At 40.7% G+C, this 17,987-nt stretch overlaps 1 protein-coding gene across 1 annotated transcript in view; it reads left to right on the top strand.

Annotated features, from left to right (window-relative positions):
• The window catches only part of USP6 (ubiquitin specific peptidase 6), a 47,597-nt gene that overhangs the window by 17,326 nt on the left and 12,284 nt on the right, over window positions 1-17,987 (top strand). The window contains exons 23-27 of the mRNA XM_054536048.2: window positions 287-398; window positions 1,751-1,962; window positions 8,911-9,095; window positions 14,515-14,601; window positions 16,755-16,875. Coding sequence (XP_054392023.2) covers window positions 287-398; window positions 1,751-1,962; window positions 8,911-9,095; window positions 14,515-14,601; window positions 16,755-16,875 — 717 coding nt within the window. The remainder of the gene's footprint in view (window positions 1-286; window positions 399-1,750; window positions 1,963-8,910; window positions 9,096-14,514; window positions 14,602-16,754; window positions 16,876-17,987) is intronic.

Below are 17,987 nucleotides of genomic sequence, written 5' to 3' on the forward strand. Positions count from 1 at the left end.
CTTTGAGGGTTGGAATTTAGATCCCTGAAATGAAGGACAAAACTGAAGAAGTCAGTCATATACAACACACTTCTTCTGTGAAAAGAGATAATAGTTCAACAATTGAGGTTAGTTTTCAGTTATTTTTATCAAGCATTCATCCTTTATGTAGTTGAAAAATTATCAATCATCTCATTGGTTTTACGGATGAAAGCCCCTAAGATATTCTTTTGAAATACATTAGAGAGAGAACTTTTCCTTTTTATCTGAAACATCTCCCCCTCTCATCTTGCTGCTGTTTTTGTAGAACTTTCCTCAGGACAACCAAAAAGTACAACTCTCAGTGAGTGGATTTTTGTGTGCATTTGAAATTCCTGTCCCTGCATCTCCAATTTCAGCTTCTAGTCCAACACAGACAGGTAAGATAGAACTAGAACTCCTTCTCATGATTGCACCTTTAAATATTTGTCTAAGAGTTGTCATCTTTTTTATACTTGTTCATGCTGAGGATATTATAGCAGAAGAATTTTGGAACCCAAGGGAAACCTTACTGATTATTCCATATTTTTTAGATGAGAAACCTAAAATTTAGAGAACCCAAGTGACTTCAGTTAGATAGGTACTTGTTAGCTAATATACTCTTGGAATTCAGATCTCTTTGAACTTTTATCTAATACTAACATGGCGACAGCTAGTATGAGAGGAACATGCTACCAGAAAATATAAACAATAGATATAGCTAGAAAGAAATCCAATATTATATGTAATTTAATGTGGTCACTCACTGAGTCCTTTTAGCCACTAGTATGCTTTGTCTATTCTTTATATTACTTACAATTAGGTTAATTAGGCTAATTCCCCAACTATAAAGGGCTTTATGAGGTTTCCCTCATTGACATGTAGTAGGTAGATAGTCCTGATGGTGAGTTGGTGGATGATCTAATTTTAGTTTTAATTTAGAGCATCACTGTCCAATAGAATTCTGCAGTGGTGGGAACTTCTGTGATCTTTGCCATCCAATATAGTATCCACCAGTCACGTGGACTGTTAAGCACTCGAGATGTGGCTAGTGTGACTGAGAATAATGCATTTTTAATTTTTATTTTTTTATTTTGAGAAAGGGTCTCACTCTGTCACCCAGCCTGGAGTGCAGTGGCATCATCTTGGCTCACTGCAGCCTCTGCCTTATGGGCTGAAGCAATCCTCCCACCTCAGCCTCCCAAGAAGCTGGGACTACAAATGTGTACCACCATGCCCAGCTATGGTGTATCTTTTGTAGAGATGGGTTTTCACCATGTTGCCTAGGCTGGTCACTGGCTCCTGGGCTCAAGGGATCTGCTACTTCAGCCTCCCAAAGAGGTAGGATTACAAAGGTGAGCTGCCTCATCCAGCCTAATTTAAATTTTAAATGCAACATCTGGGTAGAGGTTACTGTATTGGACAGTGTCTTCAAAGGCGAAGAGAAGGAAAAGAAAACAAGTGGTAGAACTGTTTGTGTGCTACAACATGGTGCTGATACAGGTTTCTGCAAAAATTCTGCTTAAGAGTTTCCAGCAGTTACTCTTTCCTTTTCATTTGGCCAAAAGTGTGAGTTACGGAAGTAAAACTGGAAATTAAAATCTTCCAACAAATCTAGAATTATTTATACTATGATTTCTCCTTGCCCTGTGTTAAGAGACTACACTGTCTCTGGTCCTCAGGATACTTGAGAAAAGAGCAAAGATGAAAATACCACAAGCTTATGGTGCTGTACTTATCTTTGAATTTGTAGATTTCTCCTCTTCGCCATCTACAAGTGGAATGTTCACCCTAACTACCAATGGGGACCTACCCCAACCAATATTCATCCCCAGTGGAATGCCAAACACTGTTGTGCCATGTGGAACTGAGAAGAACTTCACAAATGGAATGGTTAATGGTCATATGCCATCTCTTCCTGACAGCCCCTTTACAGGTTACATCATTGCAGTCCACCGAAAAATGGTGAGTTAAATGTTAGGCAACTCACTGCCAGTCTTGCTAGTGTCATTTGTGATATAGCCATTTTCTGTCTTTGCAACATCATTGAATGCATTTTCTTCTCTTTTTTCTTTAATTTTTTAAAATTTAATACTTTTACAAATTTTATTTTTTTACTTTTTTATCCTGTCCTCAAAATCTGTTGCTATGAATGCATTTTCAATGTATTATATATGCTAATATAAGTGATCAGAGCCAGGATTTAGTATTACTCATGATGGCTAATGTATGAAGTGACATTCCTCATCCGTTTATGAAGAGGCAACAGGATAGTCAGTGCATCTGAGTACTACTTTCTTGAAAAATTTGTGTCTCCTGGCCAGGTGCAGTGGCTCACACCTGTAATCCCAACACTTTGGGAGGCTGAAGCAGGAGGATCACCTTAGCTCAGGAGTTCAAGGCTAGCCTGGGCAACATAGTACGACCTTGTCTCTACCAAAAAAAAAAAAAAAAATTTTTTTTTTTTTTTTTTTTTTTTTTAACTAAGCAGCCATGATGGTGTGTGCCTATAGTCTCAACTACTCTGGAGGCTGAGGCAGGAGGATCACTTGAGACTAGGAGGTCAAAGCTGCAGTGAGCCATGCTTGCTTTCACCACTGCATTCCAGCCTGGGCAAGACCCTGTCTCAAAAAAGAAAAAAAAGAAAGAAAGAAAATGGCCGGGTGCGGTGGCTCACACCTGTAATCCCAGCACTTTGGGAGGCTGAAGCAGGTGGATCACCTGAGGTCAGGAGTTCAAGAACAGCCTGGCCAACATGGTGAAACCCCATCTCTACTAAAAATACAAAAATTAGCTGGGCATGGTGGCGTGTGCCTGTAGTTTCAGCTAGTCGAGAGGCTGAGGCAGGATAATTGCTTGAACCCAGGAGGCAGAGGTTGCAGTGAGCAAAGATTGTGCCACAGCACTCCAGCCTGGGTGGTAAAGCAAGACTTTGTCTCAAAAAAAAAAAAACAACTCTCCTAAGCCAGACACGTTTAGGAGGATCCCTTGAGGACAGGATTTTGAAGCGATAATATGCTATGATGCTCACACCTGTAAATAACCACTCCACTCCAACCTGGGCAATAAGTGAGACCTTGTCTCTAAAAAAATTAGAAAAAAACAAAAACCAACACACACAAAATTTATGTTTCCTGTGTGTTTATGTAGGTATGTACATCTTCAATGCCACATAAATGCAGATGGCTTTGGAAAAGTTTTTTGTTTTGGGTTTTTTTTTTTTCCTTAGAGGACACAAGAATGTTCTTGGGCAAAATCAACTTGTGCATAATTCCTCTCTTGATAGTCTAATATATAACTATTGCATTAAAGGTTGACTCTTTGGTAAAAAAGAAAAAGGAAGGTTTCAAAAGTGTGGTCAGTGGATAATTGTTAAAGAGGTAGTCTTCGGGTATAGTGGCAACTTGGTAGAGTAGAAAGGGCACTGAACTAGGAATTTAGCAACCTATGTTTTAGTTCTAATTCTGCCGCTAGATAGCTGATTGAGCTCTTTGGATTTTAGTATCCTAATTTGATAAAGGAAAGGAAAGGCCGGGCGCAGTGGCTCACACCTGTAATGCCAGCACTTTGGGAGGCCGAGGCAGGACGATCATGAGGTCAGGAGTTCGAGACCAGCCTGGCCAATATGGTGAAACCCCATCTCTATTAAAAATACAACAATCAGCCAAGCATGGTGGCACACAGCTGTAGTCCCAGCTACTCAGGAGGCTGAGGCAGGAGAATCGCTTGAACCTGGGAGGTGGAGGTTGCTGTGAACTGAGATCGTGCCATTGCACTCCAACCTGGGCGACAAGAGCAAAACTCTGTCTAAAATAAATAAATAAATAAATAAATAAATAAATAAATAAAATAAAGGAAATTAGGGCTTCTAGATCAAGTAAATTGATTGTATAGCAGCAACAAGAGAAAATGAAATTGTAAAAAAGGTACTGTATTGGTTTCTTAGGATTGTTATAACAAATTACCATAAATTTGGTGGCTTTAAACAACAGAAATATATTCTTTTTTTTTTTTTGATGGAGTCTCGCTCTGTCACCCAGGCTGGAGTGCAGTGGCGCAATCTCGGCTCACTGCAGCCTCCGCCTCCTGGGTTCAAGCAATTCTCCTGCCTCAGCCTCCTGAGTAGCTGGGACTACAGGCACATGCCACCATACCTGGCTAATTTTTCTATTTTTAGTAGAGATGGGGTTTCACCATGTTGGCCAAGATGGTCTTGATCTCCTGACCTCGTGATCTGCCTGTCTCGCCCTCCCAAAGTGCTGAGTTTACAGGTGTGAGCCACTGCACCAGGCCCAGAAATTTATTCTTTCACCTTCTGGAGGCCAGAAGTCTGAAACCAAGGTTTCAGTAGGGTGGGGGCTTCCTTCAAAGGTTCTAGGGAGAGAATGCTTTCTTGTCTCTTCTAACCTCTGGTGGCTCCAGGCGTTCTTTGGCTTGTGACTGCATAACTGCAATCCCTGCCTCTTCATATGGCCTTCTCCTTCTGTCTTTCTCTGATAAGGATATTTATCATTGAATTTGGGGCCCACCCAGATAATCCAGGATGATCTCATCTTGACATCCTCAATTTAATTATATCTACAAACATCCTTTTACCAAATTAGGTCACATTTACTGGTTCCAGGGGTTAGAACATGGATATACTGTTTTAGGGGCCACCATTCAACTCAACTACAGATATTATTTATCTTAGTATCAAAAAATTAAATGCTGAGAAAAAAATTAAGTACCTAGGAATAAACTTTAAAAATGACACATAAGACATCTATATAGAAAATAAAATATTGATAGAAATTAAGGAAGACAAATATTGGAAGGAATAAACCATGTTCATGGATTAGAAGACTCGATATTTTAAGATATCAGTTCTCTGCAAACTAATCTACAGATGACTTAATGCACAATCCCAATAAAAATGCAAAGTCTGCATGTGTTTGTGTGTGTATGTGTGTGTGTGTGTGGTGTCTGAGTTGATAAGCTGATTCTCATATGTGGAAATACAAAGCACCAGGAATAACCAAGATACTCTTGAAGAAGAATAAGGTATGAGGATATCATCAAGATTGGATATCATCCAGATATCAAGATTTATTTCACAAAGATGAGATACTTAAAATAATGTCGTATTGGTACAAGAAAAGACAAATAGACCATTGGGATAGAATAGAGAGCCCAGAAACCAGTTCACAAATGTATGAACACCTGATTTATAACACAGAGAACATTGCAGGGTGGTGAGAGAAAGATAGTTTTCTCAGCAAGTGGTGCTGGGACAATTAGATAGCCATATGAAACTTGGCACCTACCTTTCACCACAATTCCAGGTGATCTATAGAGCTAAATTTGAAAGCAAAACAATGAAACAGCACTTGGAAGATAATAATGGTGAATACATTCCTGACACTACTCATATAAAAGAAAAGATTAAATTGGACTTCATTAAAATTGATAACTTGGCTGGGTGCAGTGGCTCACGCCTATAATCCCAGCACTTTGAGAGGCCGAGATGGACGGGTCACAAGGTCAGAAGTTCAAGACCAGCCTGGCCAATATGGTGAAACTCTGTCTCTACTGAAAATACAAAAATTAACTGGGCGTGGTGGTGGGTGCATGTAGTCCCAGCTACTCAGGAGGCTGAGGCAGGAGAATTGCTTAAACCCCAGAGGCAGAGGTTGCAGTGGGCTGAGATTACAGCATTGCATTCCAGCCTGGGCAACAGAGCGAGACTCCGTCTCCAAAAAAAAAAAAAAAAAGTGATCAACGACACTAGTAATCAGTGAAATGTAAATTAAAACAATAGTATGATATCAGTGCACTCACCTGAACAGGTAAAATTAAACAGACTGGCAGGGTTGCTAAGTAGAGCAACAGGAACTCTCATACCATGCTGATGAGAATATAAATTAATACAACTACTTTGGAATACAATTTTCTAGTTAAAGATAAGCAGTTCTACCTGTAGGTATCCACCCAAAAGATATGTGTACCAGGAGATATGTACAAGAATATTCATAGCAGCATTATCTATAGTAGCCCCAAAATGAAAGCATTACATGTCCATTAGTTGCAGAAGGGATTGGGAAATTGAGATATATTAAGATAACAGAACATTATACAGGAATGAAAATAAATGGATTTGTAGTTATATGCAGTATAAATGAATCTCGTAAACCTAATGTTGATGGAAAGAAGCCAGACAAAAAAGAATTAGGCTAGGCACAGTGGCTCACACCTGTAATCTCAGCATTTTGGGAGGCTGAGGTGGGCCGACTGCTTGAGCCCAGGAGTTTAAGACCAGCCTGGGCAACATGGTGAAACTCCATTTCTACAGAAAATACAGAATTAGCCGGCATGGTGCCACATGCCTGTAGACCCAGCTACTCGGGAGGCTGAGGCAAGAGAATCTCTCAAGCCCAGAAAGTGGAGGTTGCAGCAAGCTGAGATCACACCACTATGCTCCAGCCTGGATGACAGAGCTAGACGCTGTTTCAAAAAACAAACAAAAAAAATGAATTAAGTAATTCTATGTATAAATATAAAAACTTTTAAAACAGGGAAAATGAAATCTAGTGTTTATTTACTTCTGCATAGGATATAAAACTGTAAAGAAAAGCAAGAAGGTGATTACTGTAACATTTAGAATAATAGTTACCTTTGTGAGGAAGGGAGAATTTGTGATTTGGAGGAAGCAAATGGGAGGCTTTTGAGTGCTCACTATATTCTGTTTCTTAAACTCAGTGATAATGGAAAGCTAGTTGCTTTGTGATAATTATTTGAAATGTACTTTTTTTTTTTTGCAATGGAGTTTCGCTCTTGTTGCCCAGGCTGGAGTGCAGTGGCATGATCTCAACTCACCGCAACCTCCGCCTCCTGTGTTCAAGTGATTCTCCTGCCTCAGCCTCCCCAGTAGCTGGGATTATAGGCATGTGCCACCACACCCGGCTAATTTTGTATTTTTAGTAGAGACAGAGTCTCTCTATGTTGGTTAGGCTGGTCTCGAACTCCTGACCTCAGGTGATCCACCCACCTTGGCCTGCCAAAGTGCTGGAATTAGAGGCATGAGCCACCGCATCCAGCCAGAAATGTACCCTTTTACCTCTGATTTTTATTTTTCTCTGAATTAGTAGCCCTTGGCTTAAAGTTTCTTTCTTTTTTTTTTTTTTGAGACAGAGTCTTGCTGTTGTCGCCCAGGCTGGAGTGCAATGGCACGATCTCGGCTCACTGTACTCTCTGCCTCCTGGGTTCAAGTGATTCTCCTGCCTCAGCCTCCCAAGTAGCTGGGACTACAGGTGCCTGCCACCATGCCCAGATAATTTTTGTATTTTTAGTAGAGACATGGTTTCACCATATTAGCCAGGCTGGTCTCGAACTCCGGACCTCATGATCCGCCTGCCTCGGCCTCCCAAAGTGCTGGGATTACAGGCGTGAGCCACTGCACCTGGCCCTGGCTTGAAGTTTCTAACCATGTTAATAACTGAGAGTAGAATTTTTCTCAGTAGTAACTGAGAAAGTATGGGCCCTAGGGCACTAGGAGAAGTTCCTTAATGAGAGGATGAAAATTGTGTGGGTTTAGCTACGTTTTAAAATTTTATAAAATATTTGTACTGAACTCTGGATTTCTCTGGGTCTTATAATAATAGTAACATATGAAATAGGGTCTTAAAATTATGTATTTAAGCTTAAATGAAAACGGCAAAATAAAATGCTTCATAATCTGAATAAAGAAGGGTCTTTTTACTTAGAAACTAGCTAACTTAACCCCTAGTGAGTTGATAAGTTGTTGATTTAGCTTTTCTAACTACTCAATAAATACCAAACTTCTTAGGGAATTAAATGTTCAAAGGTTCAGCAGCTTTGGATAACCTTGAACTCCCACCAACCATTCCATTATACTAAATGTTTATTAAACAGCCATTTTCAGGATAATTCTGTGCAGTATCTCTATATTAAGGAATATCATAAATATCTCTTTAACATACTCAAAGCAAATTTTTAAAATTTTTACCTTACTTTTATCCTATCCTGTATTTAAAAAACAAAAAACAGAGATTAAAATCACTTAACTGCTTTTAGGAAGGTGGATAAGCTTGTTACAAAATAGAATTACTAGGTTTCACAAATCTCCAAAACTTTGGGAATTGCCACTCCAACAACTACTATCAACAGCTTATCCCTAGAAAACTATAGTTGAGAGAGTGTTTTTTTTTTTTTTTTCCACTGGCATCTTTTCATTTTTTTTTCTTTTTTGAGACAGGTCTCACTCTACCTTCCAGGCTGGAGTGTAGTGGCATGATCACAGCTCACTGTACCCTCAACTTGCCAGACTCAAGCAATCCTCCCACCTCAGCCTCCTGTATAGCTGGGACTACAGACACATGCCACCATGCCCAGCTAATTGTATTTATTTCTTTATAGAGATGGGGTCTCCCTACATTGCCCATTCTGATCTCAAACTCCTGGGCTCAAGGGATGCTCTTGCCTCAGCCTCCCAAAGTGCTGGGATTACAGGCATGAGCCACCACACCCAGCTTACTGGCATATTTTCTGGAGAAAGAAAGAGTCTTAATTGTTTAAAAGCCTTTAGCTATGAAGCTATTACTAGTTTTTACATGTGATTCAGTGTATGTGAGAAATGTTTATCAGAGAAAACTGGTTTGAATATATTAATTACTGAAACCCAAGTTTGATAGAATAGGCAACAACTCTAAAACTGGCAATACCTCAGTGCTTTTAATGACTCCACTGTAACCGTTCTCTTTGTGTCAATAAAGATGGTTTTATAAACATAGAGAAGAATGTGATAGTGACTAATTTGAAATGGTGATAATGCCTGTCATTGGCAGGGTTAGAAGAACCAAAGGGAGGAATCAGAGGCCTGTCTTCTCAACTCTCTATTCTCGTTCATACATACAGATGAGGACAGAACTGTATTTCCTGTCACCTCAGGAGAATAGCCCCAGCCTCTTTGGAATACCATTGATTGTTCCATGCACTGTGCATACCCGGAAGAAAGACCTATATGATGCGGTTTGGATGCAAGTATCCTGGTTAGCGAGACCACTCCCACCTCAGGAAGCTAGTAATCATGCCCAGGATCGGTGAGTTCAGGGGATCCATCTAAACCTGTGGTTTCCAAACTCTAGAAAAATAATTTATATTAATTCTACGTGACTGATAGGACCCAGCCTATGTCAAGTTAATCACTCTTGGAAGAACCACTCAGAGAGCATACAATTCAACCATTTGGTTTGATATTTGGAGTAGGAGAGATGATACAGCTTCCTTTTGCCAAACATTCTAGTGTCTAATAATCCTTCCATTCTCTAATCTTTTGCCTGGATCCGTCCTGCTAATGCTTCAAGTAATATCCTTGTCTTCTGTGTTGCAAAAGTAGAGAGTATGAATTCACCAGGAAATTTGTATAATCTCAGTCCTCTGAAATTCAGAATGAGAGTGACTGCATACGTGAACTCTGAAGTCTCATAATACAAAAAATAATTCTGTTGGATTATTTCCATACCATGTCATTCTTTTTTCTTTTTCCCTTACCATGTCATTTTAACGTGAAGTAATTTCATAAATCTAGATAAAAATAATTAACATTTTCTGTTTTCTTTCCCTTTTTCCTACCACTGTTCTATTTGATTAGTAAATGCATTTACTCTGAATAATTTTTGGGATTGTGATGATGTCTTATTTTGGTCTCAATAAAATTGTAGATCATTTTCTTTTTTTTCTCTTTTCTTTATGACAGAGTTTTGCTCTTGTTGCCCAGGTTGGAGTGCAATGGCACGATCCTGGCTCACTGCAACCTCCGTCTCCCGGGTTCAAATGATTCTCCTGCCTCAGCCTCCTGAGTAGCTGGGATTACAGGCATGCACCACCATGCCTGGCTAATTTTGTTTTTTTGGTAGAGATGGGGTTTCTCCATGTTGGTCAGGCTGGTCTCAAATTCCCAGCCTCAGGTGATCCACCTGCCTCAGCCTCCCAAAGTGCTGGGATTACAGGCGTGAGCCACCGCACCCAGCCTGTAGATCATTTTCTTGCCATCATGATACAAATGACAGTTCTGTTTTATGGTAACTAAAAAAAATTCTTTACTTATTTGTTATGATATGGGGTCTTTTGATGATTAGGGTAGGGCTTAGGATAAATACATCTTTTTTTTTTTTTTTTTTGAGACATATTCTTAATTTGTCACCCAGGCTGGAATGCAGTGGTGTGATTTTGGTTCACTGCAAACTCCGCCTCCAGGTTCAAGTGATTCTCATGCCTCAGACACCCGAGTAGCTGGGATTACAGATGCTCGCAACCACACCCAGCTAATTTTTGTATTTTTAGTACAGGCAGGGTTTCACCAGGTTGGCCAGGCTGGTCTCAAACTCCTGACCTCAAGTGATCTGCCCGCCTCAGCCTCCCAAAGTGCTGGGATTACAGGCATGAGCTATCACGCCTGGCCAAAATAAGTTATTTAAATAAATAATTATTTAAAGTATTTATTTTAAGATTTAAATAAATCCTAAAGGAAAACTGCAAAGAATAGATAAGCAGTTTAGTTAATGAATGTTGTGTTTAGTAAAGATGAAAGTTGGACAAGATTAAATTTGAAGTGAAGTAATTGAATTAAAGAGCTTCTAGATGAGGGCTTTTCCCAGGACTTGCTAATGAATTGGATGTGGAGTATAGGGAAAGAGGAATCCAGGCTGACTTCTTTTTGTTTGGTAGGGGGGTGGAGTCTTGCTCTGTCACCTGGCTGGAGTGCAGTGGCATGATCTCCGCTCACTGCACTTCTGCCTCCCAGGTTCAAGCAATTCTTCTGCCTCAGCCTCCCGAGTAGCTGGGAGTACAGGTGCACGCCACCACACTCGGCTAATTTTTGTATTTTTAGTAGAGACAGGGTTTCACCATGTTGGCCAGGATGGTTTCAATCTCCTGACCTCAGGATACCACCTCAGCCTCCCAAAGTGGAGGGATTACAGGCGTGAGCCACTGCATCCAGCCCAGGCTGGCTTTTTACCCTGAACAATTGTTTGTGAATGGTGGTACCATTTAATGGAAAAAGGAAAATGGAGAAGGAGCAGATTTTGGCAAGAAAAGACAGGAATCAAGTTAAATTCAAGAAGTCTATTATATATTCAAGTGGGAAATTCACTTGAATGTCCTCTGCTGGAGATATAAATATAGACGTCATCAACAAATAGATGGTATTTAAAGCCCTGAGACCAGATGATTAACATTTAGAGAGTGAGATTTAAATAGAGAAGATTCCCATGATCTATACATGAACTCTGAACTGAGTTCATATGCATTCCGACATTTAGAGATTGAAAAGGGAAAAAGAAGCATCAAAATAGATCGAGGCTGGGTGCAGTGGCTCATGCCTGTAATCCCAGCACTTCGGGAGGCCGAGGTGGGAGGATCACTTGAGGCCAGGAATTCAAGACCAACCTGCCCAACATGGCAAAACCCCGTCTCTACTAAAAATGCAAAAATTAGCCAGGCATGGTGGTATGTGCCTGTAATCCCAGCTACTTGGGTGGCTGAGGCATGAGAATTGCTTCAACCCTGGAGGTGGAAGTTGCAGTGAGCTGAGTGAGATCACACCACTGTACTCCAGCCTGGGTGACAGAGCAAGACTCTGTCTCAAAAGAGAGAGAGAGAGATTGAGAAGGAGCAGCCCGTAATGTAAGAAGAAAACCAGGAGTTAAGTGAAGGAAGTATTTCAAGAAAGGAGTGATAGTTGTTTCAAATGCTACAGAGGACTGGGAATTGCCCACTGGATTTGATAAAATGGTCTTTGGTGATCTTTGTGAAAGCTATTTTAGTATAGATAAAGGAGTAGAGATTGGAGTGGGTTAAAGAGAGAATGGTCCTTTGGACATTAAAAAAGATAGCCAGGCATGGTAGCTTCACCTGATTCTAGTGGTACTTGGTAAAGTTATGGATGAAATAAGAGTGGCCTGGAGTTGATGATTTTTATAGTTGGGTAATGAATACATGGGGTGTTCATTGCATAGTTCTTGTCTTCTTGAGTGTTTATGTCAATAAATTTGAAATTTTAGATTAAATGGACAAAATCCTGGAATTAAGGGTCTATGTAGAAGAGTGATTATTTTCAGGGACAGTGGGTAAAGAGGCAAGTGAGGATTTCAGGGCAGCGATTGGAGGTTTCTCTTGGGTGAAAGAATCATTAGAATAGGGATGTTTGAATAAGTAAGTAACCCAAAAAGATAGGAGGTTGTGGTTGCAAAGTAGGATACTGGGAATTGAGATTTTGGAGGTAGACAAGTTTGTATTCACAAGGTCTAGAATATGACATTTGGAGAGGGTTTACATATGGGGTGGAGGAAGTTATTGTTGGAAGAGAGAAGACCAAGTTACTGTTGTATTAATTGCATTGATGTTGATGTCACCAAGAATAATAACAGGAGAAGTGGTGGAGAAAAAACACAGTGAACTGGGTTCTGCAATCTTTAGTGAGTAAAGAAGATATGTACCTTCCAAGGAGGAATAGCAGGTGGCATAATTCAGTAGCACATGCTACCAAGAAGCTGGAATGTTTTAGAAAAGGAAGGAAGAAGTCATGTACAAGTGGCATAGGAATAAGGAACAGATCTATTTTACCTCCAGGTTCTGGAATGTATGAGAATAAAAAGTGCAGAGGGTAGGGTGTGGTGACTCAAGCCTGTAATCCCAGCACTTTAGGAGGCTGAGGCAGGAGGATCACTTGAGCCCAGGAGTTCAAGACCAGGCTGGACAACATGGCAAAATGCTGTCTTTATAAAAAATGTAAACATCAGCCAGGTATGGTGGTGCGTGCCTGTAATCCTAGCTACTTGGGAGGCTGATGTGGGAGGATCACCTGAGCCCAGAAAGGTGGAGGCTGCTGTGAGCCATAATCATGCCATTGCACTCCAGCCTGGGCAACAGAGTGATACCCTGTCTCAAAAAAAAAAAAAAAAAGGAAAACGTCTGCAGGGGTAGCAGGATTCTCAAGAAAGCCAGGCTTTGTTCAGTTAGAGCAAAAAGGTAAAAGAAATTTTCAGAAGAGAAGTGCTGCACAGTTTTCTATGAGAGTGCTACTTGATTGTTTTATCCCGTTATCTTTCTTTTGATTCCTCACTTATTGCTGGCCTGAGTTGGACATGGTACTAGACAGTACAGGCTATCAATGATCATTCACTGGATCAGTTATGCAGAAAGATGGGAACTCCTATGCCAGATGTGATTCTCACTTTTGCCCTTACAGTGACTCTTTATCATGGTTTCATTACCTTCAATAGCCCATGTAATAACCACTATCAGTTGCCAGATGAGCTGTAAAGTATGCCACTCTTATGTTATATTCCTTGCATTGCTTCCTTCTCCCCCACCCCCAGCTTTATTGAACTATAATTGACAAGTAGGAATTGTATATACATCTAAGGCGTACAGCTTATATTTCGATAATATGTATAAATTGTTGCACTGCTCCTTGTTAGGGCAAGGATGAGTAAATTCTTTTAGAAGTTGGAAAATTCACAGGGCCATCTTGACATAATCATTGGCAGTTAAAAGAAGTTACTCCATGGTGTATATGTGCCACATTTTCTTAATCCAGTCTATGGTTGTTGGACATTTGGCTTGGTTCCAAGTCTTTGCTATTGTGAATAGTGCCGCAATAAACATACATGTGCATGTGTCTTTATAGAAGCATGATTTATAATCCTTTGGGTATATACCCAGTAATGTGATTGCTGGGTCAAATGGTATTTCTAGTTCTAGATCCCTGAGGAATCACCACACTGACTTCCACAATGGTTGAACTAGTTTACAGTCCCACCAACAGTGTAAAACTGTTCCTATTTCTCCACATCCTCTCCAGCACCTGTTGTTTCCTGACTTTTTAATGATCGCCATTCTAACTGGTGTGAGATGGGTGCAGCACACCAACATGGCACATGTATACATATGTAACTAACCTGCACGTTGTGCACATGTACTCTAAAACTTAAAGTATAATAAAAAAAAGAAGTTACTCCAAAAATGGTATGTAGCTTATAACTCTGAGTAGTTAAGGCAGTACTTAGCATGTACCACATCAGCGATTCTGATTAAAGAAGACTTCTAAATATACAGCCTTCTGCAATGCGTCACTGTTCTTGTCATGGAAAGATCTAATTATTTTAGTTTAATGTGAATTAAATCCTCTGATAGAATTAAGGCTGAAGGATAACTGGTATTTAATTTCATGATTAGCTTATCTTGTAAAATTTTCGTGGGCCACATGGCTCCCTTAGAGACAACTGGCAGTCGTATGTCTACCCTTCTGTAAGCCCAGATAGAGGATGGGAAGCCAGAGTGTATCTGGTATGGGGCTGCAGCTAATGGATTAGGATAAGTAACATTGAGCTGTCAACGTGAGCATACTGCTGTGGCAAATGCCCCTTCCTAGGATTACTTCAAGAGAAGACGAAAAGGAGTTGGACCTCGAACCAGAAATGCTTCTTACACTCTTTTTGTTCTCTTCTGTTTCAGTGATGACTGTATGGGCTATCAATATCCATTTACTCTACGAGTTGTGCAGAAAGATGGGAACTCCTGTGCTTGGTGCCCACGGTATAGGTAAAGTGACCTGCAAAAGAATTACTTTAGTAGAATTTCAGCTTTAGATATTATACAATTTTCCTAAGATTTCCAATTTTCAGAAGTAAATAGTGAATAATGAGAAACTTAAGAATTGTGGCTGGGCATGGTGGCTCACGCCTGTAATCCCATCACTTTGGGAAGCCGAGGTGGGTGGATCACCTGAGATCAGGAGTTTGAGACCAGCCTAACCTGGTAAAACCGCATCTCTACTAAAAATACAAAAATTAGCGGGGCTTGGTGGTGCGTGCCTGTAATGCCAGCTACTTGGGAGACTGAGGCAGGAGAATCTCTTGAACCTAGGAGTCAGAGGTTGCAGTGATCCAAGGTTGCGCCATTGCACTCCAGCCTGGGCAACAAGAGCGAAACTCTGTCTCAAAAAGTTTTTCACTTCCTTTTGAGGTCAATAGATAAGTTTTGCTTTTGAGACTTAGCTGGTTTTATAAACTACAGTCCATACCAAATTCATAGCTTGTGATAAACATTTATTACTCTATAACTTCACCTCTCCTTTTTTGTTTTGTTTTGGGATGGAGTCTCGCTGTGTCGCCCAGGCTGGGGTGCAGTGGCTCAATCTTGGCTCACTGCAACCTCTGCCTCCCAGGTTCAAGCAATTCTCCTGCCTCAGCCTCCCAAGTAGCTGGGACTATGGGTGCACACCACTGTACCCAGCTAATTTTTGCATTTTTAGTAGAAATGGGGTTTTGCCATGTTAGAGGGGTCTCGAACTCCTGACCTCAGGTGATCCACCCACCTCAGCCTCTCAAAGTGCTGGGATTATAGGTGTGAGCCACCACGCCAAGCCTCTCCTTAAATATAAATAAGTTTGCCAGTTCTGAGCACAGTAGACCATAGTCTTTACTAGACCTTGCTGGAAATCTGTTCTTGGTTTTTAAAGAGTTACAGAGATTGATTGGTCATTGTTGTTACAGCAGGGAAAGTGCCTAATGATACTGAAGTCCACCTTTAGAGAACTGCAATAGACTTAGCAAACTGAGTCTAAAGTAGGCATTGGTCGGGCGTGGTGGCTCACGCGTGTAATCCCAGCACTTTGGGAGGCAGAGGCGGGCAGATCATGAGGTCAGGAGATCAAGACCATCCTGGCTAACACGGTGAAACCCCGTCTCTACTAAAAATACAAAAAATTAGCCAGGCATGGTGGCAGGCACCTGTAGTCCCAGCTACTTGGAAGGCTGAGGCTGGAGAATTGCTTGAACCCAGGAGGCGGAGCTTGCAGTGAGCCCAGATCGTGCCACTGCACTCCAGCCCGGGCAACAGAGTAAGGCTCCATCTCAAGAAAAATAATAATAATATTAATAAAGTATGCATTGGAACCATGACTTTATTATATCCTCCTCCCCTACCCCATCTCCCACCCCACCCCTGCAACTCTATAAACTTTTTTTTTTTTTTTGAAACATAGTCTTACTCTGTTGCCCAGGCTGGAGTGCAGTGGTGTGACCTCAGCTCACTGCAACCTCTGCCTCCCAGGTTCAAGCAATTCTCCCACCTCAGCCTCCCAAGTAGCTGGGATTATAGGTGCCCGCCACCGTGCCTCACTGATTTTTGTAGTTTTGGTAGAGACAGGGTTTCACCATGTTGGTCAGACTGGTCTGGAACTCCCGACCTCAGGTGATCCACCCACCTCGGCCTCCCAAAGTGCTGGGATTACAGGCATGAGCCACCATGCCCAGCCTCTGTAAACTTTTATATGCTTTTATTTAATCTGCCATTTTACAAACATGGAGCTAGGTGTTATACCAGATAAATTGTCCTACCTCAGAGCATTAAATAACTGAATTTGGAATTTCTTGCGTGCTGTAGTATCTCAAACAGCCAATTCCCATGTCATTTATTTGCCATAAAGTTCCCATCTTCCTGTGATTAACAGATGGTTATCAAGTACTTTGTAAAAATAAAGACTTGAAAAGTGAAAAGCATGATTCCCTGAAATGATAATAATTATTAATAAGTATCCCTACATTTATCAGAGTCTGAAGTTAGAAGCCCATGACAAATTGTGAGGCCCAAGAGGAAAGCAGAAAAGTAGGAAGGGAGAATATTTTTTATTAAGAAAATTTAAATTCCTTCATAATTATTTCTTCCTCTGTGGATCTTTCCCCCCTTTTTAGATTTTGCAGAGGCTGTAAAATTGATTGTGGGGAAGACAGAGCTTTCATTGGAAATGCCTATATTGCTGTGGATTGGGACCCCACAGCCCTTCACCTCCGCTATCAAATGTCCCAGGAAAGGGTAAGTGTTTAGGGCTACCATAAAATGGTGGTTTTTATATGGGAAATTTCCCCCAGTGTAACTCTTAGGCCATTTCTGTTTGAGACAATTTAAAAACAACCAGAAAAACCTTAATTGGCATCCTCTATGGCACCTAATATATTGACATGTTTGCTTGAGCTTTTTCATTTTCCAGCTTCTGGAGTTCATTGTATTGGGGCATTGTCTTTGTCCATTTTGTGTTGCTATAACAGAGTACATGAGGCTGGTAACTTATAAAGAAAGGAGGTTTACTTAGCTTACTGTTCCGCAGCCTGGGAGGTTCAAGGACGTGGTCCTGGCTTCTGGCAAAGGCTTCTGTGCTGCATCATAACATGGCAGAGAAGAGCAAAGGAGAACACAGGCAAGAGGGAGGACCAAAGAGGAGGCAGATCCTCACTTTCTAACAGCCCGCTCTCTTGGAAACTAAGTTCTCAGAAGAGAGCTCACTACTGCAAGAATGGCACCAACCATTTATGAGAGTTTCACCCCTATGACCCAAACACCACCTACTAGGCCCCACCTCCTAACAACGCCACATTGGGAATCAAATTTCAACATGCATTTTGGTGGAGACAAATAAACCATATCCAAACTATAGCAGGCATTAAATTTCAAAAATATTAATAAGTAAACCTTGAAACAAAACTGTGTCTGGCTATGACATATCAATAAGCATCTCTCTGTTAAATATTATTGAAGTTGCAGCATTTGGTAACCACAGTTACTTAGGTCAAATGTGTCCCAGGGCTATCTATAGCTGCTACCTTTAATAGGCATAGTGATCAGAAAAGTTAGAGAAAGGATTGAAATGTTTCAATTTTGGGTACCTAAGAGCACATCTCAATGGCCACTCTTCACACTTCACATTCTTCTATTGTCGCTGTCTGGCCAGAGCAATTTTTAAATTTTGAAAATGTTGCTTCAGAAATAATTTTAACTCCATACCTAAAAATGTTTGCCTCAGGCAGTTTTTAATCAACCAAATATTATTTGAAAGGTAAAGACATTAAGAATCTGATAGAGAGTAAAAGCAACAGAGTCAAAGGAGTTCCTTAAGTCACATGAAGAATTGTAGTGGTTTTTGCATTTTT

This window comes from Pongo abelii, chromosome 19 (assembly GCF_028885655.2).
Source record: "Pongo abelii isolate AG06213 chromosome 19, NHGRI_mPonAbe1-v2.0_pri, whole genome shotgun sequence".
NCBI classification, from domain to species: domain Eukaryota; kingdom Metazoa; phylum Chordata; class Mammalia; order Primates; family Hominidae; genus Pongo; species Pongo abelii.